Source organism: Nilaparvata lugens, chromosome 3 (genome assembly GCF_014356525.2).
Source record: "Nilaparvata lugens isolate BPH chromosome 3, ASM1435652v1, whole genome shotgun sequence".
Taxonomy (NCBI): Eukaryota; Metazoa; Arthropoda; class Insecta; order Hemiptera; family Delphacidae; genus Nilaparvata; species Nilaparvata lugens.
This window is the reverse complement of record NC_052506.1, coordinates 21,648,740-21,675,350: the sequence shown is the minus strand read 5'-3', so window position 1 is coordinate 21,675,350 and position 26,611 is coordinate 21,648,740. Positions and strand designations below refer to the sequence as shown.

General features: G+C 34.7%; 1 protein-coding gene across 1 annotated transcript in view; it reads left to right on the top strand.

Annotated features, from left to right (window-relative positions):
* Positions 1–26,611, top strand: part of LOC111064390 (neuromodulin) — a 217,212-nt gene that overhangs the window by 174,585 nt on the left and 16,016 nt on the right. Inside the window, exon 2 of the mRNA XM_039423296.1 lies at positions 7,818–7,967. Coding sequence (XP_039279230.1) covers positions 7,818–7,967 — 150 coding nt within the window. The remainder of the gene's footprint in view (positions 1–7,817; positions 7,968–26,611) is intronic.

Sequence of the window (26,611 nt, the reverse complement as noted above, 5' to 3'; positions counted from 1 at the left end):
AAATTCATCATATATATCACAAAACAGTCAAATAATGTCAGTTCTCAGTTGAATCAGTCAATTACTGCCTGAAATCAGTCGTAGGGTCATGTCAGAGGTCCTGAAATCGATCAGTGCGACCTGAAAACTCCAGACCTGAGCCAGCCAGATCACATGATATTATAATTATTATTTCAACTTGTATCACTAATTAGTATTATGCGAATTTGAAACCAATCAAAATATTATCTGAAATTTGTCTATACTCAATATCCTAATTTAAATTGTGATAGTAAAACATCAACGCTGTCAAATATTATATTAATATATTTATTAATCTTCCTGAATAGATTAGGATTTCTCCAAATAACATAATCACTCATGATATAGGAGTGAAAAATTGAAGATAATCCAAATTTCTGAACAGATTTTCAAATCACAAATTGTTGGTGCTTTCCCGGTTTTATTGAAAATCATGCCTTGAGCTCTTCAAAAACTTTTGTGGAGGCGGAAACCTTTCAACTAGTTCAAATTGTTTCTATATTACCACAAACTACCTGGACGCTTTTGATGACGGATAATGGCCGGAGCAAAGGTAATCATCTTTTTTCCAGAGCAGGAACGAGTTAGCAACTATTGCGTGATATCGGACAGTTAGCTCTCGTCTGGTTGTTAAGCGTTATCAGAACATCGCAGTGTGTGAAAAACTGCTTTCCAATCACTAGTTTGGTTAAACTCTTTCGGTTTACCTTTCTTTTTTCTTTTTCGAAAATTAAGAGAGCTTACAAACGCTTTTTGGGAATGGTATCCTCTCATTTATAGGAATCTATCTAGCTTGGAATCGAATCAGAAAACAAACCAAACACTCTAATTTGAGAATACATTCATATCTTCATGTAAATCCAAGTTGAACAGTTATTTATAGTTCAAATAACGAGACATGAAAAATATTAAATTTCTTGCCATCAACAGATTTCTCTTCTCAGTAACTGAGTGAAAATTATATTTGAATACAATTGAGTGAATTACGAACCTATAGCAGTACATCAGATGAATATGTTTAGTATTATCAATGTGAGGATGTATTTATTCATTTTTCATGTTTACGAAGACTTTGGGTTCAGCCCAAAACACTCTTTTTCGATATAAACAGTTTAAATCCTACATATAGCGATACATAGTTGAAGGTGGAGTTAACTAAAGAATATAAAAGGAATGGAGTACATCATGTTTTTAAGAAAGAACAAACTCACTATGAAGTAAATCAGTAACAAATAAAATGTAATATGAAATTAATAATACCGTATTGAAAGATGAATACAAATGGTACTGTGTATACAAATAGCACATTCATACAAAGATGAAGGAAGTGGAAATAAGGAGAAGTGTATGGATTTTCAACATATTATTATAAGTATAATAATAAATTCGATAGGTATGAAAGTATAAGCATACTAGAATAGAATAGTATTATGGAACATACTATCTATTTCATTTCCATATATAAAAATATGAGAAATACTTTCATTCAAACATAAATAAGATAGTAACATTGAAGCATTACATGCACTCCGCACAGCTGGCAGTGGACTGCTTATGAATAAATTACAACTGATGCCACTGGGGAGTTGAGTAAACATGCGCCACTTCACCGGATAATGAATGAGAATTGATAGTAGTGAAATAATAACCAGGAGGACCAGAACCTTGTTCCCTTATCATCAGATGAGAGAGCAAGGTTCAAGAATTTAAGTAAAGAGCAGGCATCATTCAATAATAAAACAGATTTAACAATATATAATATTTATTGATGATAATAGTAATAAATTTTAATGAGGGAAGCTCCCGGGCTTCAATAGTAAAATGATTACAAATATTGAATACATGCCATAGAGGATGGTCAGAAATAGGTATGCTATATAATCCAAAAATATTATTAAGATGGCATTCGGTGCCCAAAATTGAAAATTAATCCAAAGTATCTGTGAACAGAAATACAGTATTGAAAAATAGTATAAAAGTAGTAATATTTATTAGCAAATTGAAAAATCAGTAATGTAAGTAAAATTTTGAATATTTAAACTGTAGGCTATTAATTGATATTGAGAATAAATAACTGTATTAGGAATGATTGAATCTGAGAAGTAATTTAATTGATTTGGAAACAATTGAAACTAGAAAAAATAACCTCAAATTAATCAATCAAAACATCTAAAACTGCTTTGACTTAATGAAGTAAATTATTGAAATGAAAAAGCTTATTAAGCTTAAGTATCACCAAAGGATGATACGAAATGAGTCAAATATAAGTTATGTATTAATATACAAATGCCTGTGAAAATAAGTAGTCTAAATAATGAAAATTATTTAAAATGACTGGCAAAAATCTCTAGGCCAGCTATTAGAATAGTTCAAATTCAATGTAATAAATTTGTAGTAGGTCTGAGCAGGTAATTTCAAAATGGCTGGCAAATCTCCAGGCCAGCTATGAAAATAACTATTATTCAAATGTCTCAAATCGGTAATAGAATTGTAGTTAATAAAAGGAACAGATACCGCCTTTCAAGTGTACTGCCGTCCAATCTCAATGTCCAGAGAAATTTGAATATCAGGAACCAGAGTTGAATAAGGAGATTCAGTGAGACTTAAAATTCAGGAACCAGGGTTTCAGCAAGGATGATGTACCATGGAGAGAATAATGTAGTTTTTAAAGATGAATAATCGTTCAAAGTTGGAATGTCTCAAAAATTGTAAGCACTGATAACATGAAAAATCGTGATGCACAATGTATGTCAATGCAGGCTAGGCTTGCTAAAATTGAGTCCTAGTATTGTAAGTCCTGATGAAGTGAACCAAATCAATGATTTGTATGTCTTGTTGAATAAAGATATATGTAAAGTTCTCAAAATAATTGATAATAATAAATATTGCTAGTTCGAATTTCAACGTGTTTGAAATCTGTAATAGGTTAGAGTTCTGAATGAGAATACATCACCGAATGATGTTGTAGAAATTGGCAAGTAATTGTTGGAGATCACTGAGAAATGAGACGCCGCTCATGAATTTCGACTTGAATACATAGATAATTGTTCGAAAAGATTAGATGAATTAGTTAGAATCAGCTTTGCAGTCGCTGAAAGAGATGAATCAGGAACAACCAGGAAAAGATGCTGTGGAGTGTAGAACGAACGAGAAGCCATTATGTAAATGCGGCAAAAAAACACTGCCACACACATCTGAATTCACATTCAGAATTGAAATTACAATCAACAAATCAATGCCAAATGGAGAGGCACTAAAAATACTCAATAATACAAAAGCAGACAAGAAATACAACTACAAAATACAATAATGACAAAATCGAGAATAGTTAATAGATTAATGACAATGACTGTTGAGTTGGCAACAGATGGAGCGGGAAGGCGCTAAATTCAAAATTACTGAAGAATTTGATCTGAGTTTCAACAAACATAATAGTAATATATACTATATACTACATATCATATACCATATAGTTGTTATTGATGAAGAGTTGATCATGAACTAAGTAAATTTTCAATGCTCCATACACCTCTCATAAAGTGTTCAATGAGCTTCCCAAAACTTATAGTTTCACACTGCATCAAGTCCTGCAGCATCATGTCCTGCACCCTTGAAACATGGAGTCCCACAGGGATCAGTTTTGGGACCTTTGCTCTTTCTCATCTCAATAAATGATATATATTATTCAGTAGATGGTGGTGTTCTGTTATTCGCAGATGACACATCACTATATTTGCGGATCATAAGAGCGTAGATTCTGCCAGGCTTGCTGTGAGGGAGCTGGAGCTGTATCATAGTGCGTCTCAATGGTTTCATCTAAATAAGCTGGCTCTTAACAGTGACAAGACTCAGGAGCTATCATTCAGCCTCGATTCTGGGATTGCCACGGGTACTGTGAAGCTCTTGGGGTTTTCCCTGGATAGTAGGTTGACCTGGGAGGCTCACATCAGCCAGCTCTGCAAAAGGCTAAGTAGGGTCATTTTTCTGCTTAAAAGGCTTGTATCATGTGTGCCTGACGGTTTTGTGCGCCAAGCTTACTTTGCTTTTTTCCAGAGCCATATTACATATGGTACAAGGCTGTGGGGGCACGCTGCGAGTGTGAATAGGGTGCTATTAATGCAAAAAAGAGCCATTAGAATTGTGATGAGAGCTGGTTGGATTGATCACTGCAAACCATTGTTTGTACATTTACGAGTGATGACAGTTTACAGCCTGTACATATACGAGTGCTTGGTTTCGGTTAGAGAGAATATTCATTTGTACACCAGGGCCAATCAGATCCACAGTCACGCTACACGGGGAAATGGAAACCTGGTCCTGCCCGGGGTGAGATTGGAAAGATCCAGGAAAAGTTTTCCCATATCTGGCATCAGATTTTTCAATAGGCTACCTGATGAAGTAAGAGAGCTGCCTCTGGTGAGCTTTAAGAAGCGGGTCAAGTCATGGCTGGTCGCCAACCGTTCTATTCCATTCATGAGTTTGACGAGTCTGACCCAAGCACTATGTAAATTGACTGTGTAAAGCACTAAGTAAATTGCCGACTGTGATAATAGAGTTTCTATGGTTTTAGTTTGCTCACGATTTATTGTAAAAGTAGGTATAGATTAAAATTAGAATAGGCTGTATAGACTGTGATAGAATTGAAGTTTAGTAATTGTTTATTGATATTTCTGTATTATTATTTATTATTTTCTTGTGAGAAACCGAATAGCTTTGAAGCCTGCTCTTGCACTGCATGTTGTGTATTATCTTTATTTATGTATTGTTATTGTAATTCTGTTAGAAATTTTATTGTAATGACATGGCCTAGTGTACTGTATGTATTTTCTGGCTGTAATAAAATCATTGAATCATTGAATCACTAGCATTCTAGCCTCCTTCTTGATCATTAGTGAGTGGAAAACTTTACTGCGACGGTGGATGAGGAGCTAAACTCGCACAAGATTTCTCCAAGGAGCGACACGAAATTCGCGACGACTCTACGGGGTAGAAGTTTCCTGTTATTCGCATAAACTTTCATCTAATTCCGAGTGTCGAGCTCATGAATACGAGCAAACATGGCCCACATTTGAGTGTTGATTTTACAACTTCCTCGGTGCTTTAGAACGTGTGAGAGGCATGATTTTAATCTGTCACAGAAACAATTCTGCTCATGCTCCATAATTCCTTGTTTTGTGAAGACAACTCTACTGGAGATTCATGCACTAATTGGATGATATGCTTTTGTGTCTACAATCCTGTATGGTTGGTAAATCATCTGGAATTTCTGAGACTGTTCACAAAAGTGATGAAATTGAGGATTCATTGTAAAACGTTGGATATCGCACATGGAAAGCGCACATGAATGATACCTATAAGGTGATCTAGCTCACCAGAAAGTAGTTGTACATGCATTATATTTCAGTGTCTACTCTTACGATGTCACTACAGCTTAAATCGTATTCTGGCCTCGATTTCTTTTCTTCATGGGTAGAACTTCCTATCTCTTCCAGTTTCTAACTCGAAAGGGTATCTCTCGCGTCATTTCAGCAATCAGAACCTTAATTCTTCACAATCTATAACCAATGAAAACATCCAACTTGACTCTGAGAGCTCATCCTCCAAAGCTAATGTGAGACCATTATCTGGAATATCTTTATGAACTGTCATAGTACAAGAACTAAGTGCAAAGAAGAAAGTGGTGGATATGGAAAAAATAAAAAGGCTGTAATTTAGAAAAATTGATCTAAAATACCATAGGATCTGTTGTGATAACATCTGGATTATTCTCATTTTCTTATTTCAAGAATTCTCTACTGTGTCAATTGACTATGAATCCATTATTAAGAATTTTTTCTTTTTTTTTTTTGGTTGTAGGATCAATTATGTTAGCGTATTATCATGGCAGCATCATATGGGTAGTTTGTACTGCATGACTTTCAAGGTATGAGTTCTTCACCGATCTTCTCAATATCCCAATGGAAAAGGCAACAACAAATAATTATTCGTAGAAACTTCTGTTGCAAAAGCAAGATCGAGGAAAGCACCTGTAAGTGACGAACTATGAGCAACTACTCTATACGAGTGGTTCTCTTCAACAACAGTAGCTCACGATGAATGAGTAAAAATATTGAAGCAACTTAATGAATTTGCCAGATATTGCTCCAAAACAGAGCTATCCTAGAATGTTTTTCAAGGAGCCTTCAACTTATTGGTTTTGCGGAATTCAAATATAAAAATGATTCACCTTGTATAGTTGTCAAGTCAAGATCAAAATTGCAAGTCAAACACTCGCAATCAGTGAGTTATAGGACTTGAAAGTGTTTTTGCGAGCTGCAGAAAGGATATCGTTCAAATATGCAAAGCAAGAGGACGAGAACAATTTGAAAATGATGAGAAACTGGATTATGGAGCTCTGCCATTTCTGAAAGGAAATAGGAACGGTGTTCCGAAATGGAATTCCGTCTTTACGACTGCAACGAGAGAAAGATGAGAGGAGTGATCCTTTCCATACTTTTCCGTCATTTTAGGAGCTTAAAATGATGAAAACGTAGGATTCGTCTCGACGAGGAAACGTAAAAAACGGATTTTGTCGACAGGATATCTCTTTTAGAGGGGTAGAAACAAAGTTTCCTAACTATTTTTGGCTTGCGCAATCCTCCAATCTTCTTGGAAGTATAATTCAATTGTACGTCAACTGCTACATCAAGAATTATTCTTTAAAAGCTCCCAGATTTTGAAAATCATACCTCAAGAAACCTTTTTGACGAGGTTTCTTTTAGGAGGTTTTAGATTATGTATCAAAAGAGACTAATAATGCAATGGTATTTTTGACCCTACAGAGACACACTTACTTTATGCAAACACAGTAGACACACTGGGGTGTTGATCACCCCAATTCAATTTTGCATTTTTCTTCGAAAAATATGAAAGAACAAGTACTCATACCATACTTCATCATTTCTCAATCATTTTTGTTCCAAGTGCATACAGAAATCAAAAGTAAAGCACTGCTTATCATTATTTATACTAATTTTAGAAGTACGTATGTTCCGCCTAAGTGTTGGAGCTCCTAATCCGGTTTGAAGGAATGGCTTGATCATTGCCAATGACAACTTCATCAAAAACTCACGTCTCTTCATTTTATTGTTTTGAATCTCAAGTTGTAGAGAATCATAGCATTTATTCCAATTTGATCCATCATCTCATACCACATTTGTAGTGACAATACAATTAAATCTTTGTAAAAAAAGTGTTTGATAAAAGTCTTACGTAAAATACACTCTAGGGTGTTAGACACCCCAAACGAAGAACACGATGAGCTGGTGACCTTGTAGAATGCTATTACTGACTGGAAGTGGTGGAGAGAAGTTGACAATACTACAAACCTAATCTACACTGGGCATAAATTCCCATCTGTTTGATATTGTCAACTGCAGAACAGGAAAAAAAATCCCTGGGGTGTGAAACACCCCAGTGTGTCTCTTTAGGGTACTGTATCATTTCTCTATGGTGCGAATGACTAATAAACGTTTGACCTATTGTGCTCTATGCGAGCTACTTCATATAGAATGGATTCAATGTTGATGCATACATAATAATATTATGTACGCATCGTATCATATTGCTCATTTCCACTGACCCCATTATGCTCAACTGTTAAAATATTGTTCCGATTCTCTATTAATTGGAAGTCGGATGACATCTTCTTACTCCTTTTTTTGCTTGAATAAAACGATTTCAGCTACTTCTCTCTCAATTTGAATATTAATACAATTTAACTAATATACAATGTTCCACTTGTTGTGATGTTGCAGATATCGACCCCAACGATCCGGAAGCTCAGAAGGCGGCGGCAAAAATCCAAGCGGTTTTCCGCGGCCATAAGACGCGAAAGGAAATGAAGAGTGGTGACGCTCAAGAGGAAACCCAAAATTTTGAGGAGGAATTCCGACCTGACGACAAAGGTGAGTAGAGCATCGACTGCATACTCTCAATTATTATTCTTATAGAATCACTCCGTAACTTTTTGAGTTCCATGACGAGTAAGATTCAATTAGACCTCATATAGTCTTTTGAATTATGATACTGACCGTTTCGCAGTATCGATTTCGCATTCGAATAGGAATGGTGATATTGTCATTATAATTTGAATCTCATTGTTATTGATCACTGTTATCCGTGTAAGTTATTGCGGGTTCTATAGTAAGAACTTTCTAATAAATACAGGGACTGAGAGAATGTTGAAGCATCAATTTTCTTAATGCATTGTAGTTGCGATTAGAATATTTAATCAGAGCTCATCTAAATAATCAAAAAGACGATTCTATCTAAAATAAATAAATTGAAATAAATAAATAATATTAAATGAATTGGATACATGGAAGTTTGGAGAACTACCATTGATATCAAGTTATATGGTAATATTGATCTATGAACCTTATTTGAATGGGAGGACTTCAAATCCTCAAAACCATTTTCTTTTCAATCAGAATATCAGGATTTTTTTATTTTAATTTGACTGCAATCTAACACTTTAGTTAATGAACAGTTCAATTCTAGCTTAAATTAATATGTTAAAGTTTGACATTAGAGGGGTATTCACTCCTTCACAGTCTAAGTGAGCAATGCCCATGCACTGTTTCTTTCAGAATCACTCTTACTACATTAAAACGAGATCTGTAGGCTTCTTCCTTTTCAGTCTTCTCACTGTATTAGAGTTGTCAATGAGGTGCAGAGCTTGGATGTTCTGATGATTATGTAGAGTCTCTTCATGGTTTCTGGCAGCCTTTGTGATCATGACATCGACTTCTTCCATCTGCAGGTCCCTGTGGAGATCCGAGTTTCTGACAAAGTATGGAGCATTGACAGCATTCCTCAAAACCTTGTTCTGGAATTTCTGGATGGTGTTGATGTTACTTTTTCTTCCACAGCCCCACAGCTGGATGCCATACAACCACACAGGCTGAAGAATATTTGTCTATACAATAGTAATTTATTTCAGGTTGAAAGGCTTGAATTTCTCCCCAATAACCAGTACATTTTCGAGTATTTGAAATCCAGTTCTTCTTTCTTTTTCTTGACGTGTGACTTCCATCGTAGTTTTGCATCTAGTGTCATTCCAAGATACTTAGCTTCATTTGCAAACGGAACTTCTTTGTTGTTTAATCTTATTGGGATGTACACATAATGCCTATTTGTGAAGACAACATGTGTGGACTTGCTTTCATTCAATTTAATCCGCCAGGTTCTAGTCCATTTCTCAATTTTCTTGATGGTTCTTGCGCTTTACTTGTAGCTTCATCATTAGACAGCTGTGTCATCTGCAAAGGTTGCAATAGTGTCATTTTCTATAGTGTCATTTCAATAGGGCCCAATACACTTCCTAAATTAAGGATAGTGGAGATGTCTGAAACATAGTTTATTCATACAATTGCAAGAATATTTTCATAAGTGTGAACGTTCAGTGTCACTTCAAAAATGCTAATGTCAACTGAATAACACTTTTCGAGAATATATCTTAATATATCTCATCTCTCATCATAATCCCACGCACAAGCCTAGAGCTTATCTGATCATTATCCTCAGGAAAAAATACATATTTAAGCATTCCGTGTTGAAAATAGCTAACCTGTGAGTAAACGGTGATTGAAAAATGAGATGTTAAGGACAGAACGGACCAATCAATCTGAGTTCGAGCATGTAATACTCTAGTGTAAGAAAGCTTCACTGATTCACTGATGGATTGATGCTCAAGTATGCATTATTCAAAGGGCCGGTAAATTTGTTGAACAGTTTTGAACTTGCTGGCGGTCTTTGTATAGCGAGAAAGGGCAGGTGGACAAATTGTTAGCAGAGACGCAATGAATACTAAAAGTTGGGGTGGATCAACACAATTAGCATTTCACCAGGAGGCGCTGATTCGGCACGGTCCAATTTATGCAACGTCTCAATCCCCACAGTGTGCTTCGGATCAATGTCGGTCTCTACTCTTTAATTGAGTCATTCAATGCTTTTCTTGAGAATAGTCTGATGTAGAAACTCTTCCATCGCTCTTTACTATAAAAATAGTGACATGATAGCGTTTCAAGGGGAGCAAATTCACCAATTGACAGGAACAGCTACATGGAAAGTTCATTCTAATAATCTTCTAAACTAATTAAAGTCTTATACAGCTTTTAAAATTAAACAAATCCATTGTTATGCAATTTAATATTCTTGAATAGCCTATTCTTGTATGTAAATAAACACTTAAAACCCCCAGCGCGATTCTTCGAATCAAGTCCCTATTTCGTATGCTTTCAGCTCTAGATTTCGATTTTATGAACTATTTTTATTTTTTTGACCTCCAGATTGATATTATTAATTATTGATATTGATAATCTAGTTCATGGAAGATATTCGATAGTTTATTGAATCTGATTTAAGTTTTCTTTCTAATTCATGCTCACCCAATTTTTATAAACTCTTAATTTTTCTCTTTGTTCACTTTCAAATTCATATCATCCATTTCTGATTAATTGATTGCTAATCCAGGTTGTTGTAGATGTTTTGATAGTTTCTTTTTTTTATCTTATTCTCATTTTTAATTGATGTTTGCCTTATTTTCTGTTGATGAGCCCACCCACATTGTCAAGAGTCTATAGGAAAAAACCAGATCAAATCAATAGTAGTCAATTTTATAGTAAAAATTATCGTAATTGAGGCTAGGAGAGTGAAATAATATAGGATTCTAAAGAAAGATTGGCATGGCATCCTCTGCTGGATCAACTAGTAATACCAATAAGTGACAGGTGATTGGAAATGGAACTACAGTTTTAGGTAGATATATCGAATGGAAGTACTATTCTGGATAGAATAGATCATGAAAGGTTGGTTAGATCAATGAAAGATTATTTATATATTATTGAAATTTATATTTTCAGAAAATATGTTTAGAGAAGAAAAGTTGCCTGAAAAGTTGATGAGCAGCTTTGATCGTAACGCGCAGCTTTACTAAATTATTCAACTTAAAAGTTTAGCCGAGTTTGATAACGATGATTTAGGCTATAAGAATTTATCTAAAATGGAGAATTTGTAACGCTGTTCACGTGTTTTCATGCTTCTTTGATGAAGCTCGGGAACTTTGTCAACGATAACAGCATTGCCGTCAGAAATGTTGCTTTCAAAAAGCGAAAGTCTCTCAGTGGCTTTGAAACTGCGATAGGCAAGTTGTTCGTAGTCGGAGTTTTGAAGTTAGTCCCAAAACACCAGAGCAAGACGTCAATGTTTCATTTTTAGACTGGATAAGAACAAGCTCATCTTGTCAGCAGTCCTCCTCGAATTGGTTCCATTCCTTTTTTGGGTGTAAATCCGTAATTCCTCTCCAACTCTCACCAGTAGCTAAAAGTGTATCGGCTCGTATACAGAGAAAAATATCATAGTGAGGTTCCCGATATAATGACATTGGAGAACAACTTTGCTGATTCTCTGTCTTTTAAAGAATACGTAGGATAACTGATACTGGTTGAACTGGTGATGGAATAATGAGTTTTTATAATTGAAAGGATATTTTGTTAATTAATTATATTTCTACATCATTAAGTATGGAAATGATAATGGTTATGTGGAATGATAATCAAAGATAACAGCACCATTGTTAATCGAAGACAGGGCCGCCCAAAGGGTGGGGCGACCGGGGCGGTCGCCCTGGGCGCCGCGGCTAGGGGGGGCGCCGAGGTCGTATGATGATTAGCGACCCGACATTTTCGGTTCAAGTACCTTTATTTCACCTTCACGTTGAAGGTCTTGAACCATTTTCTCATCAATCCATTTCTATGTATAACTCATTACTTATATGTGTGGTGTTAATAATTGTGGCATAAACAGTAAAAACTTTGGTAAATACAGTCACTCTACGCATAGCATAGGTGTATATTTTTCCAGTCATTGAGTGAGCCTGTGCGCGCCCACTGCCCCTGCAACCTGCAAGTCGTCATTGGTCGCTTCATTGTCCAATGCTGGGTGATAAAACCTCTTATTCTATACTCTTTTCTAACCTTGTATTCTGCAGGCTAAAACCTATTTATTTTTAAATTTCCATTGGTATTTCTAAATTGAAAATTTTTCAATTTAGGAATATCAACGGAAATTTAAAATTAAATAGGTTTTAACCTGCAGAATACAAGGTGAGAAAAGAGTATAAAATAAGACAAGCTGGACCGTATGGTTTAAATATGGAGCTGTTAAAGCATAGGAAACTCTTCTTCAAACTTCGCTTCCTCCATTTGATATGTGCTGGAGACAATAATTGAGGATCCCGGAAGTTTGGAAAGTGGATACAGTCAAATCTCTTTTCAAGAAGGGAGATATAGTCCAGTCACTATATACATTGGTGCTTGCAATTTATATTGTAGTTCTGATTTTTTACTTTCCTTGCCCTATTACCGTAGGTAAGGAGAGTATTGCTTTCCGAAAAAATCAAGGTACCCCAATTTCTAAATTTCTATACGTTTCAAGGTCCCCTGGGTCCGAAAAAGTAGTTTTTTCACGATATCTCATCTCCCAGTTAAAGGAATGACTTGAAATTTGGAAAGTAAGGTCCTTACACTATAAGGATCCGACACGAACAATTTCGATCGAATGCAATTCAAGATGGCGGCTAAAATGGGAAAAATTTTGTCAAAAACAGGGTTTTTCGCAATTTTCTCGAAAACGGCTCTAACGATTTTAATTAAATTCATACCTGAAATAGTCATTGATAAGCTCTATCAACTGCAACAAGTCCTATATCTGTAAAAATTTCAGGAACTCCGCCCCATCTATGCAAAGTTTGATTTTAGATTCTCAATAATTATCAGCCCTCATATACAATTTAAACAAAAAAATCCAAGTGGAAAAGATTGAGCATGAAAATCTCTACAATTAATGTCCAGTATCATGTTCACCTAAAATTGAAAATAAGCTTGAAATTCGAGAAAATGTGATTATTAAATTGCAAACAGTTGGCAACTGTTGGTTCTATTAAATCATTCACTACGAAGTAGTAGCAGACCTCGTGTGTCTCCAGCGTTATTGTCCTATCACCAGCTGTCTCATGTATTTGAATCAAAGACCTTAAAGATGCATAGACTCAGATGCAGCGCTAGTGTCGTACTTGGAATTGAAATCGGCCATTGAGGGGGCAACCTATAAGATTATTACATACCAATGCCTTTGTAATCTATAGTATTACAAATATATTGATATAGTATCTCGTGCTAAAATACCTCAATGGCGGCCTTCAATTTCAAGTAAGTGCTATCATTGGGAAGGCATAGGCATTGTGGGTCTATATCTCTTTAAGGTCTTTGATTTGAATAGTAGACTTGGGATGCGCGAGAACACTAGCGTAAGGTGATCAATTTTCATAACGGCAAGGAAATTTGTGTGAGTGAGCCTCACCAGATTTTTAATATATTATTCAGATACATGAGAAAAGTCCAGAACCAATTTCTTCATGCAAAACTTTCTTGTGCTAGATACAGAGTGGTCCAAAAACCTCGTATTTTCAGTTCATTTTCCAGTTTTCAGCTACTTCTGCCAAAAAATTCAAACACTCTTAACTCTTGACACAATGCTCGGATCTCATCGTACTACACTCCATTCTTCTTGGCTCATCAAGGCGGCTCAAAATCATGCATTTTAATTCAAATTCGGTCGGAAAATGTAAATTTTATTGGTGAGTGTACGTAAGGCACTTAAGCCCATATTCTCACTTGAAAAATGGTCAATTTCTTTATTCTGAAAACTGGAGAACTGATAGCTGGAAACTGTAAAATGAACAGAAAATACGAGGTTTTCGGTCCATTCTGTATATAGCACAAGGGAATTTTGCATGAAGAATTTGGTTCTGTACTTCTCTCATGTATCCAAATAATATATGAAAAAATCAGAACTACAATATAAATTGCAAGCACCAATGTATAATTATAGTGACTGGACTAAAGTCTTAATTCGGACTATGAATTTGGGAGAGGAATAGCACAAGGTTACTGTATTTTTTCTCTCCCTATCATTTCGATGATGTACTTATTGTGTCAATGAATGAATAAATAAATAAAATAAGCCTGATAAGTAAACTCCATTTACTCACACTTTCCTTCTCTGAAAATTTCATATTCCTCCTCCTCTTCTGGTCATATCTGTCTCTCTCTCGCTCTCAATTTCATTCCTCATGGAACATCAAAGCTTTGAAGCTGTTGAATTTATAATGCAGTACAGCATTGGATAACAGCAACTCCGCCATTCTGTACTGAGAGCTGTTTATTAGATGGCTGTAGCCATATGCACAGACAAGTCTACAACATGTCCAACTTATAATTTGATTGCGAGCGCTTCCTTCTTCTCTGTCTGTCCACTCTCATTGTAACAGGAGTCGGTGGTTTATTCCACTCACACTTTGCGCATTACAGACCAGTAGATTGCATCTATCAAATATCAACCGTCGGTATTATTACATTCCCTGTGACCTACTAGTGAAACTTTCTCCTACATACTTTATTGTAACTGAAATTATCATTCTGCGTAACATGAGGTTTCACATAAACTGGTAACTGTTATTAAATCGTGATAGCATTTGGATATGATGATGACAAAGCTCGTAGAATTTTGTAGATGATTCATGTTCTAATAAGAACAATGTGATTAGTTCATGTTGTGGTCAGTTTCACAGTATTTGCAATTATTGCTTCTCATCAAATTATACGTAGGCCTATATGAAGTGTTAGTTATCATAGGATGGACACGGTAATTTGACGGTCCCGGCTGAAGTCTTAAGACCCATTGACTTAAATTATATATTCAGTCAAGGTAGGACCTGCAGGAAGGAGGGACTCCTCATCATCAGATAGCCATTCGAGTCTGAATTTTACTCTATGCATGAACTGTAATTCTATGTATGTTCTTGAGAGATGTTGAGTAACTTCATTCATAATGTAATAACTTCTTCAACTGGAGAATAAAGTACTCTAGGAAGAAGTAAATTACTCCCAAAACTACGTTATGCTAATCTGCACTAGTTGTATTTCTTGAGTCCTAATAATCGAAGAGATCCAGCCAAAGATTTGGATGGACAAAGCTGCTCAATACATAAAAATTAAAAATCAAAGTTCCCTTTCTTCAACTTTCTTTTATTCATCACTACATGTTTCCACTTCAAAATGTTATTCTCAAATGACTCACTTGTCGTTTGAAGTCATTTTCAAGTGAGTCACTTGTATGTTTTTGAGAGAAGTTGATTAACTGCATATTTTAATGTCATGTAACAACACTAATTTCATTTTCAAGTGACTCACATTATCAGTCGAAACATGTTGTAAGAAATAAAATAAAGTTGAAAAAGGGTACTTTTATTTTCAATTATTATGTAAATACGAGTAGCTCTTACCAAGAAAGTGAATACTGCTGAATAGAATATAGGATACATGCCTGTAGACGAATTAAACTACTAGTATTCATATGGAGACTGGTGAATTTCAATTTTGGTGGATTCAAGTTATTGTCTCGACTGTAATATTGGAAATCGAACCAGGACTGATCCAAATACGAGAAGAATTTGTGTTGTAGTTGTAGAGCACTCCAGAGATGAGTAGCGTATAAGCGGTGGAAAATGTTATCACTGGTGGGTATCGGCTACCATTGAGAGAGCCATTATGCTGAGTAATATCGATCCCAGCGCCTCCAGAGGTTGGTTGCACATGAAATTCAATGAGACGTCTTCCGAAATGCTTTTCACTCGACTTAGTAATGAACTCCACCATTATCGTTATTTTTTTGAGAAATGTCTGGAATCTCTGACTGAGAACAATGGCTTTGATGTGATGAGTTTTCTTCTGGGAGATTTCATGCTACATTGTTTATGCTCTGTGTTACCACTCGATTATCTTCTTCTCTTCACGCCTCTCTCTATTAAAACAGTTTTCCTCACTAATCTTTCACAGTTGAAAAATTCTCTACTTTTGTCTTAAATCATTCCTTCTCTATAAGCAAGGGATAATGTCCGTTTGATGAGTGTTACTATGTGCTATTGGGGTGATGGCACGTTCTGTAATGTGGAATCATTTTGATTTATGGTGGATCTTTGAACTATGGTGCGCAAGGGATCATTCCACGAAACTGAGAATAATACAGGTCTTAATAATTATTATTTTTACTACTACATTATCTTTACTACTATTATTTAATTAGATACTCATTTTATCAAAAAAGGATATACATGTGAATTTTACATGATTCCCAATTCATTATATAATGAATTCATTATAATGAAGTAATAAACGCTTCAATTTGAAAATGTACACCCTTTACTTTTACACACGTTCTTCAAATTTGATAATGAAATGAAATGGATAATTTCAATTTGATTTCTCTAGCTCTGCCTTTTTTTCATACATTTCTATCAAGGCGGCAGAATGCATTTACGCACAGATATGAGCTTAGCAAGCTGAGCCTACCTTGTGTGTGCCTCTCAATTCCTGAGCTGAGCCAACCATGCAGGAGGCATTCGACACTGTTGTGCGTCCCCAGTATAGGTATGATTTGATATCCATGTATATGAGTTCAGTGCTGTTCTGGATTCCCGGCATACCACTCTCAATACTGTATGAATACCCACTAAACTGCCTAATGTTCCCCAAGAGTAAAACAAGCTCTGCCAAAGCTCTTCAAATATTGTTCCTGTATAATTAAAAGCCTAAACTGAGGCAGATCATCAATACCTTATATTTCATATGCAATATAAGTGAGTAACGATATTAAAATACTTGAAGATACTTTACTAGGTGTTAACCACTTGAAAATAATCACAAAATTTGGTACCATGCCCAATTAATAAATAGAATGAATAAAAGAAAGAAGAGGAGGGAACAATGAAAAAAGGGGAAAAAAGAAATGAGAGAAAAAATAAAAGAGATTGAAAATGATTGTATGGTATGATATGTTGTGGTATCCACAAGATGTTGTGGTTGTCTGTTCCTCCAACAACAACAAACATATTAGTTCAGCTGAAGATGTGGTAGGTTTTACCATGAAACCTGGTACTGAATTATGAATTAATTTCGAACAAATAAAAGTGGTATTGACAATATCAAAGTCTTATTCTTTCAATCAAGATTGGAAATGAATGAAGAATAAAGAGATAGAATAAAATTGGTACATGTTGAACATAAATATTGGTAGAGTTTCGTGAAATACTATACGTTTTATTATTCTATTCAGCTTTTTTGTAAATGAACAGAGAATTGGTAAATTACACAAAAAATTGGCATTTTGTTTGATGAGGAAAGCAGGAATAAATTTCAAACTCTATTAACGAAATTGAATTTGCATATCATTTGTGGCTACAAGCAGAGTTCGTCCACCAGAATCAGGCATTTTTATATGCTAAGAATATAAATTCTCTACTCTTTGGTCTGTGCTGCTGTATCTCGATTGGCTGTCTTTAACAAGGTGCTGATTACCCTTGTTTCAGTCATCATCAGAATGAGAATTACTAGACAGAATACAAATACAGTACCCACTACATAGTACCATGAATATGAATGGTATAGAAGTTTGGAATGGAATGGGAGAAATGTAATCAGAGCATTCTCGTCATTCCAGCTAATGGATTTAAAATGTATTCAGAATCAACTGATTCGAATACAGAGTTTGATGTACTGCTCCATATTAATAGAATGCTGATGGTTTCCAACAAGTTCCCAAATCGAAATCATCATTTCATTCCTAAATTATTAGCGATTACGTTTCATTGTTACTTAGCTCTCATGTATTTCCCTAAATAGCTGAGCTGTCTGAGTGTAATTTCACTGGAATTATCATCATTCATTGGATTACGAAATTTTCGTGAAATTCATTGAACGTATATAACAAAGTGTGAAATTCTTCAAAATTCAAACGAGTTGTTGAATCTATATATATATATAAAAGCGAAATGGCTATCAACCACTGACTGACTGACTGACTGACTCACTCACTCGCAGAACTAAAAATCTACCGGACCAAAAACCTTCAAATTTGGTAGGTTCAGTTGGCTCTTTAGAGGCGCACTAACAAATCTTTTGGCAATATTTTAACACTAAGGGTCGTTTTTAAGGGGTTAAAATTCATCTTTTGGCATGTATGTTCTTCTTATTCTCTTAATTATAATTGAAAAATGTCCATACCATATGTTAATATAGAACTATAATCTAGAGAGAGTTTAAAGTTCATCTTTTAGCATGTATATTCTTCTTTTTCTCTTAATTATAATTGAAAAATGTTCATACCATATGTTAATATGGAACTATAATCTTCGAAACAGTTGTTAACTGGTAACTAAATTAATAATTTTGTCAGGTTGGCATTAAGTTGAGTTGACTTTGTTAGGTTGGCCCCAAGTTAAAGATTGAAATGCATTTATCGCGGAAAAATTGATTTGGCACTGCTACTTTAATCAGAGCTATTCCTGGGAATATTATATTACTAGCCGCTGATCTCATTCTTGGATGATCCAGTCGGGGGTCCAGGGGGTCCTGGCTAGACGGATATGGCGAGCGAAGCGAGCCTGACGGCTAGTGACTGATAAACGTTAGTCAGATGAAGTTGAGTGTGTTAATATAGATATATTTCTATCTGAATTGAAATTTTATCTCAGGAATTTCTTATCATGGAAAAACATCCACAACAGAGTACAGGAAGACTATAGAGTATGAGAGTATGTATAAACCAGAGTTGTAAAAAAACGTTCACAAATAGTTTACTTCAAAAAAGCTGTCAACGTTTTCTTTAGAAAACAAGTTTAACGTTACAATGCTTTTTAAGAAAGGGCGACGAATTGCCAAAATTTGTTGAAATCTCAGTAGACAACTTTGGCTTTAGAATTCCTTAGAATTTAAAGTTAATAGAATGGAAGATGATAAGAACTTCCTTTTGAAAACGCACTTTTCAAAATGGAAAATTGTTTGAACGCTGTTTGCAAGATTACACGAGAAGAACGACAAAGGACAGAACTGCAATAAGAGTGTATTGAGCTCTCAGTCCTTCAGTTCTACTCTCTCATATAAGCATCTGCCCTCGACAAACATATTTGCCTCACTTGTCCTTTCTTTGCTATTTTCAATAGAACAGTCTTCCATCGAATAAGTCATGGAAGTAGCTATTTTAAATTGTCGCTCTTAACTACCGACTTTCTTATCCATGGATATAATTCTTGTCCACCACCCTTCATCATTAGCGATTCTTTCAACCATTGAATTGAGCAGCTGTTGCTGCTTCCTCGCCCATGTTTTTCCTGAAGTGATCATTACAAAACTTTCTCATGAAAACTTAAGACTGTTCAGTACACCTTTATATTTTTATTTAAATTGGATAATCTTTTTCAATATAATTGTTAAGATCATTATAAGAAAGAGAAAAAGTGGCAACTGAAATTTTCAAGTGGTCTAATAAGCGGTTGTTGAAGTGCTAAATTCCGTTTTCTTTCCAGATCATGAACGGTTTCGAATTTTCCATTGGAGGTTTTTTTAATACATTCAGTATATCATTGGCTTTGTTCTAATATGCGTTTTTCCGCGATTGATGTCAAAATAAACAAGTTATCGAATTTACAAAAAATGTTAATTTTTATTTATGAAAGATATGGTGAATAAAATGTTTTAGTTTGGAAACCGTTTATGATCTGGAAAGAAAACGGAATTTAGCACTTCAACAACCCATAACTCGCTTATTAGACAACTTAAAATTTCCAGTTGACACTTTCTCTCACTCTTATAATGATCTTAACAATTATATTGCAAAATATTATCCAATTTAAATGAAAAAAAGTGTACCGAACAACCTTGAACCACTCTCTTTCCCATTCACATTCTCTTTCAAACTCTCTTTATCCTACTCATATTCATTTTTTTGTACTATTTCTAAGTTTTTCGTTTTTTCTCCTATTCAACTCAAGCTATACACTAATCGATAACACTCAAAATTGGCATTCTTTTCTTTTTACCAGCTCAACGGTGGAAGTTTTCAGCTTGCAAGATCTTTCTATTTTTTATCGATAAGCTGTGTAGTAACAGTTGATTACTATTTTGATATTAGTATCCAATCAATATCAACAAACAAATAAATGAACAAATCAAAATCACAGTATTTCTTCTCTTTTTTCTCGCTTATCTAAAAAGTTCTAGTATCTTCTTCCTGATACATTCTCAATATTTTGATGCTTCAATAGTACTCTACTATTATAGACTTCGTGAGAGCAATCCTATAGAGAAATTCTACAAATATTATAGTTTCAAAATTTTCTAATTCATTATAGAACTTCAAGACATTTTCCATGGAATTCATAATAATGTCATGATATGTGAGGAGGAAAATAGTAATTTTCAATTTTCGAACTCGAGTTGTAACTTTACAATGTAGAGGGAATGTGAATGGATATGTTTTGAAAGTTAACGGCTGAAATACGAGCAGCACTAGACTTTGAAATTTTATTATCCCCGTTAAACTCTTTGGACAAGAATTATTTGCCATTTTTTGAATTGGGATAAGAATGAATTCGGCTCGATATGTTTGTGTGTGCTCTCACCAGAACGAAAAGCTGGAAAATTAGTTTAGTTTGTCGGTTTACTTCTTCTCTAAGACAACTTGGCAGGCGGGATGGAAACTTTTGTTTGAACGGGCCAAAGTGAGTTTGGAGAGCCGGGGACAGAAGATTGAGAGTGAGTGAGAGGAAGATAAAGTGAGTGAGAAAAAGATAGAGTGAGTAGCCGGAGAGGGAATCTCGGTTATTGGATTGTCTCTTGTCCTTGCCTGGAGCGATCTGCTTCTCCAGCGTGAGTTCCAGAAATCCTCTTAGCGTTCTCCAGGACATTTCATTCGATTGAAGTCTCGCATCACCTTTTTAGTTTCATTGCAGCGTACTGCGACTTTCCGAATTGATTTCGCTCTTGTAACTGGCATACACTCCTTTTAATATCTCATTTTATAGCTCCAACTGTCCAGATGACATGCCTGGCTTTCCTTCGGATGTTCCTTCGAGCATTCAGACTCGTTCCACTCGCAATCCAATTTCGCTTTTCTCTTTCAACTTCATCGAACTTCAGCATCATCGGCATCTACTTCAGCATCAAGAGCGTGTTGTCTGCCTCTGTTTTCTGATAACGATGGAAAACTTTGGTCATTTTGAAGATATGATTTTCTTGTCAATTATTGCTTTTATAGAAATGTCTTCATAGGAATATTTCATCAATAACTTCAGCCAATTCTCATTCTTTATTATCATCTGGTCATTACCAAAGCGAAAGCCTGCAGCTCACCATAAAATTGGTAATTTTCTCTGAAAATCTAACGCATGATTTACTTTTGGGAATAATCAGGAACAGGAAGGCACTTTCAGCATTCAGCTTGATGTTCATTTTCATTGACTCATCTCTAGTAAACTCTCAGTGTATTTTTAGTTACAAATCGAAGGTCTATTCCTGTATATTTCTTCTATATTTGTATTCTGGAAACTTTCTCTCTCCAAAAACTTCAACTCTAGACCTATGTTCTAGTATTTTAGTCTAACGAGACTTATATTCAACAAACTTTCTGTTTCATTAAATGCGCTCTGGTGAGTTTGATGAGCGTCTCCGGAAGTCAATAATTCCATAATCTGCAGTAGAAATTGAAAAACATGATGTATCCATAAACTTATCGATAATTCATCATTTATCTCAAAAAGTATCCTTTCATTTGAAAAATAACATTTAATCTAATCATTGACTGATATAGAAGGCTGAACCAATGGGTTTTAGCTTCACAAACAAGCTTATTAGCTTATTAGTCTTTAACTAGGTGCTACGAGAATCATGAAAGAAAAAATTTATACTATTAAGTTGATTCTCAATGATTGATGAATGATGTTATTGATATACTATATACCATAACTGGTAGTTTACCAGATGGTGTAACAAACGAATCCGGTATCACGATTTTTAATAAATCAGTAGTTGAATCATATCTAGTATTTTTATTCAGTAGCTATGGAATTCTACCACAATACCACCTTCTCTACTACTCAGAAAGTTATTGATATACTTGAGATTGTTTATACACTACCCGATGATTTTCCAGTCTTATGTTCTTGTTCATGTTGTCCACGTTTCTTCTCATGTTCATGAATTGGTGGCCTTCAAGTCACAAAATTCAAAAACAATGAGTTAATATTTCAGTAATCAGTGATGGATTTTTCCATTTCGAACATTACTGCTGATTGTATTGTTTCTCTGCGATTCAAAAGCATTTGTTGACATTCAGTAGTATTCTGTATACGGGACCCCAGAGGAAATTGTGAATCAAGTGAACGAACTCAGTGATGGGATAGAACAGTACATCGCTTAGCAACTGTGTTAGCAACAGTGATCCCACGCACTTTGGATCCGGATTTGCTGTTGCGTCCGTACCGAGCAACAAGCACGTCTCGGCTTAATCAATGCCGATTTTATGCGTGGCAACAATTTGTGTAGGAGCTACCGGAAATTACCTTACGTTTAATTAAGTTTGAAAAGCGGATTTTGGGCGCCTAATACCTGACGATTAATGGAGGAGGCTAGCGCATGCTGCTGCTCATATCGTCTTTTTAGTAGTGACGTCACATGTTTCTTGAAACTTCCTTGAGTTTTCCAACACCTTCTAATCATATACGTACTTGTGAGTGAAATGTTTTCGTAATTAAAGAACTTTTGCAGTCAATAGTGAGCTCCTCGTTATAATGGCATTGGAGAAATATAAGATAACAGCGTTGACGATTTTCTGCCTTATCACTGCCTTCTATAGAGAATAGCTGATACCGGTATATCTGATGTAATATTGACTGTTCATTCTTGTTTAATTATACATCTAAGAGTAATTTTTTATTTTTTAAATTTGGGGTCATTTTTGACCCAACCATACCTTGAGTGACCCCAAAGACACCATACCAGTTGAGGGTTAAAATAATTAATAATATTAAATTTGTCAATAAAATGTATTTTTCAATGATTAAATGAAACATTTTCATAATTGAGATTGAATATTCAATTTATATGAATATAATTAATATTTGTTAATTAATTATATTTTCTATATTGTTAAAAAACGATCTGGCAACGTTGCGGGGCTGGACAAGGATAGCACTTTTTACTTTTTCGAACGATAGACAAGGATGACAACACAAATGCTAATCAAATACTGCCTTTATAACGTGAACCTCACTATAGTTACACACACATCGATTTTTTTGATGTCTTTATGAATAATATTCTATTAGATTGAACATAGCTTGGTAAACACATTATGAGTAGCTGCACACAAGAGAAAGGTCCAATAGCTCCACAGAGGGCGGCGAAAAATTGATTGTCCGAAAATCGATGTTTTTAGCTGAAATTGATTTCTTTCTTCTTCTTTTACAAAATACAATATTTATAATATTAAATGTGAAGAAGGCTCCTCATATGGGCTGTAATATGTAGATGAACAGGGCATTTGTTTTGGCATTTGTTTTGTTTCTATTGCTAAACTGGCAGTTGAGGTTTTCTGTAAATCACCATGAGCCAATATAATACCCCGATAAGTTAATGAAGTGTTAACTGGAGGGCCCAACTGACTGATTACAGCTCAATATGTTGCAGTGAACCAGACTTGTTCGTCAAGCAATATTCCTAGTAAATTCTGAAGCCAGAGTATTGAATGTGTGAGTTGGGGCAGGGTTGGGTGTTGGGGCTTTTGTTCGTGTTGATTAGTGTTCTATTCATATGAGTTGAGCTGAGCAGGCTCAGTTTCCCAGCTTCCCAAGAGGGGATCCAACGATGACTTGCAGCTTACAGCTACGGTACTGTACAGATTTGCAACTATAAACAGTCTTGCAAACTGCAATAATTCACTGTTCACCTGCCTTCCTCAGTATTCAATTATTCATCAGATAGTTTGGTAAATGATTCATTATTTAGTTATCAATTGGAATTATCAATTAATGTTATGCATTTGAAACATAGTTACTTACGCTTATATTTGTCATGTTATCCTGAGGATGATTTTTTCTTATTCTATGAGCAGGAATAAGTTGAACTTCAGGAATATTTTTAATTGTAAATTTGTTATTATTTGTGAGTTCTGTATCGAACTAATCCGTCTCAAGAATTTGTTTGTACTCTGTGATTGCTAGAACATTATTCTCCTCGTAATTTTCAGATATTTAACACAAGTTGAGAAAGTAAAAAATTACAGGTTGTATTAATTAGGAAAAGCTAATAATAGAAATCGAGGATGTAATATGATAATTTAAGATGCATTCGCCATTCGGCTACCAAGAACACCTATAATTTCCAAAAACGAATTCAGATTCAGACCAATATTGATCAACTATCACTTCTGTTTGTGGATTATTCTCTATGAATGTCAATATCATTTTTCGCTGGTATCACAATACGCTTTGGGAAAAACAAAACGATTTCATTACACAGAAATCCTAACATCTTACTGATGATAATATTTTTTACAAAAATGCATAGCTCAATGTTGATCCATGTGCATCCTCACTGTATACCTTAAGCCAAACTTTCTCATCAATCAAGCTATATGTAATGAAAAAGATGTGTGAACTGTAAACACAGCAGATGAAGTTATTGATAAGTCAAAAAAAGGATTTTCTCATTTCATATGTTTATTTCACTCATAAATGGTCATAACTGACCAGAAATGGTGTTTTAATGGGACGTTAAGACTGTGAGAGCTCTCTGTAGCTGATGCCTACCAAGAGAACTGAAACACCTCCACTACAAATAATGGCCCCAACTCAGATGTGTCAGGAGCTCGACTAATAACAAGAGCTTTCTAGCTGACTAGCTCTCAACAAATTGACTCATTCAAAGTTAACAACATTAATTCAAACTTATAAAGGATGAGTGAAGTCATCTCATGAATGTTACAATAAGATATACTACTCACAGTAACTGTAACTTATACTGCAACTGTACTCTGCACTAAATCAGTGGAACCAGACCCCTTTATCTCAGCTCCATCACTCATTTTTCCATTTTTGCCCATTTTTCCATCAATAGAATGATTATTATTTGAGCGGTGAAAATCAGTTGAGAGAATGATAAAATTTGATACAGTATGTGGACCTGGATGTAAAGTATTGAAATTACAAAATAAACATTTTGATTATTAATTGAATAGCATTAAATCAGAAAAGTATGTAAAGGTAGAGCCACATGGAGTTCAAAACCTGAGCACAGAGTTCAAAATTTATTTTTCCTTGAAAGAAGTAATAATATTTATTGACAATGGTTTTTTGATCCATCCGAACTACAATGTATTAACACACTATTTTGCTGTTTAAAACACGACATGCAGTCAATTATTTATGTTGTGACGTGGTGTTGTAGCACCATGGAATACTTTGGAAATAAATAATTGAGCTTTAATAGAATTGTAAAATGAAAAGAATAGATAGCCTAGTCAAGGTAACGCTCAAGTAAAATCGAATGTTATTTGTGATAAAGAGTAATCATGTTATCTATTAAGCGATAAGAGAACCATGCAAAATTATTGTAATTAAACAATGATGAGAATTCTTTGGCAGAAATAAAAATTATAAAGCGGCTTGCTTATTATTGGCAGATTATAAAAAATAAAAGACTGCATGTACATTTTGAGGTTAGAATCTTCATTTTGATTTAATACATCAATCGATCTAGGATCAATCGACAGTTTTTTGAATCAATACCTAACAAACCAGCTGATTGCTCAATCAACTATTACGAATTGAATTATAATTTTTACTCATAAAATATATATTATATTATAATACTAGGGAAGGTTTATGTAAATAGATAAGGACTACTATTACTGTTACACGAGTATTTATTGGAATCTAAAAAAGTATGAAAACCAAGAGTACACAAAGCTCACATAAAAATTAAATGTATATTGTATTATAGCATCATATATCGAGATTTATTTATAAGAATACTCTCAGACTATTACTCAACTTATTTATTTAGAAATTTTTATTTATCTTTGTATAACTAAGTTAGGAAAACCCTGAATCTTAAGGAACCAATTACATCACGTCTTACTAAGAGTAGAAAGCCAATCAGAAGGAAGCTTATAAATCGTTTAAGGAAGAGATGAAATTTTTCTGAAAATCATTCTCTCTGGCTTGTGATCTCGATCTGTGAGGAGCACATGGAGATTAGGGTTCTTTATTCCTATTAATTTTTAAAAAGCATCAAGCCAATCCCTTTTTAAATGTCAAGTATATGTAATTAATGTTTGATTATTTGTGAACTCAGTGTTGCTGAAGAGTTCTTAACTGTAACTTATTCCCGTAAATATATTTTTAATACTGATAGAAATTTATAAAAAATCTGGACCATACCCGAGCCCAGCGGAGACGAAAAGGACCTGCCTAATTAATTATTGGAGATAGTTAATTGTCCTACAAGAACTACAAGAACATCATTACTGTGAGTGTATTAGTTCTAATGATCTCATAAGCAGGCCTTTCTCAGTGAATTGGGGAATTAATAAAAGCGCTATATAAATTTATTCAAGTTTAAGAAATTTGCAACATGTTGAATACTATCATATAGTT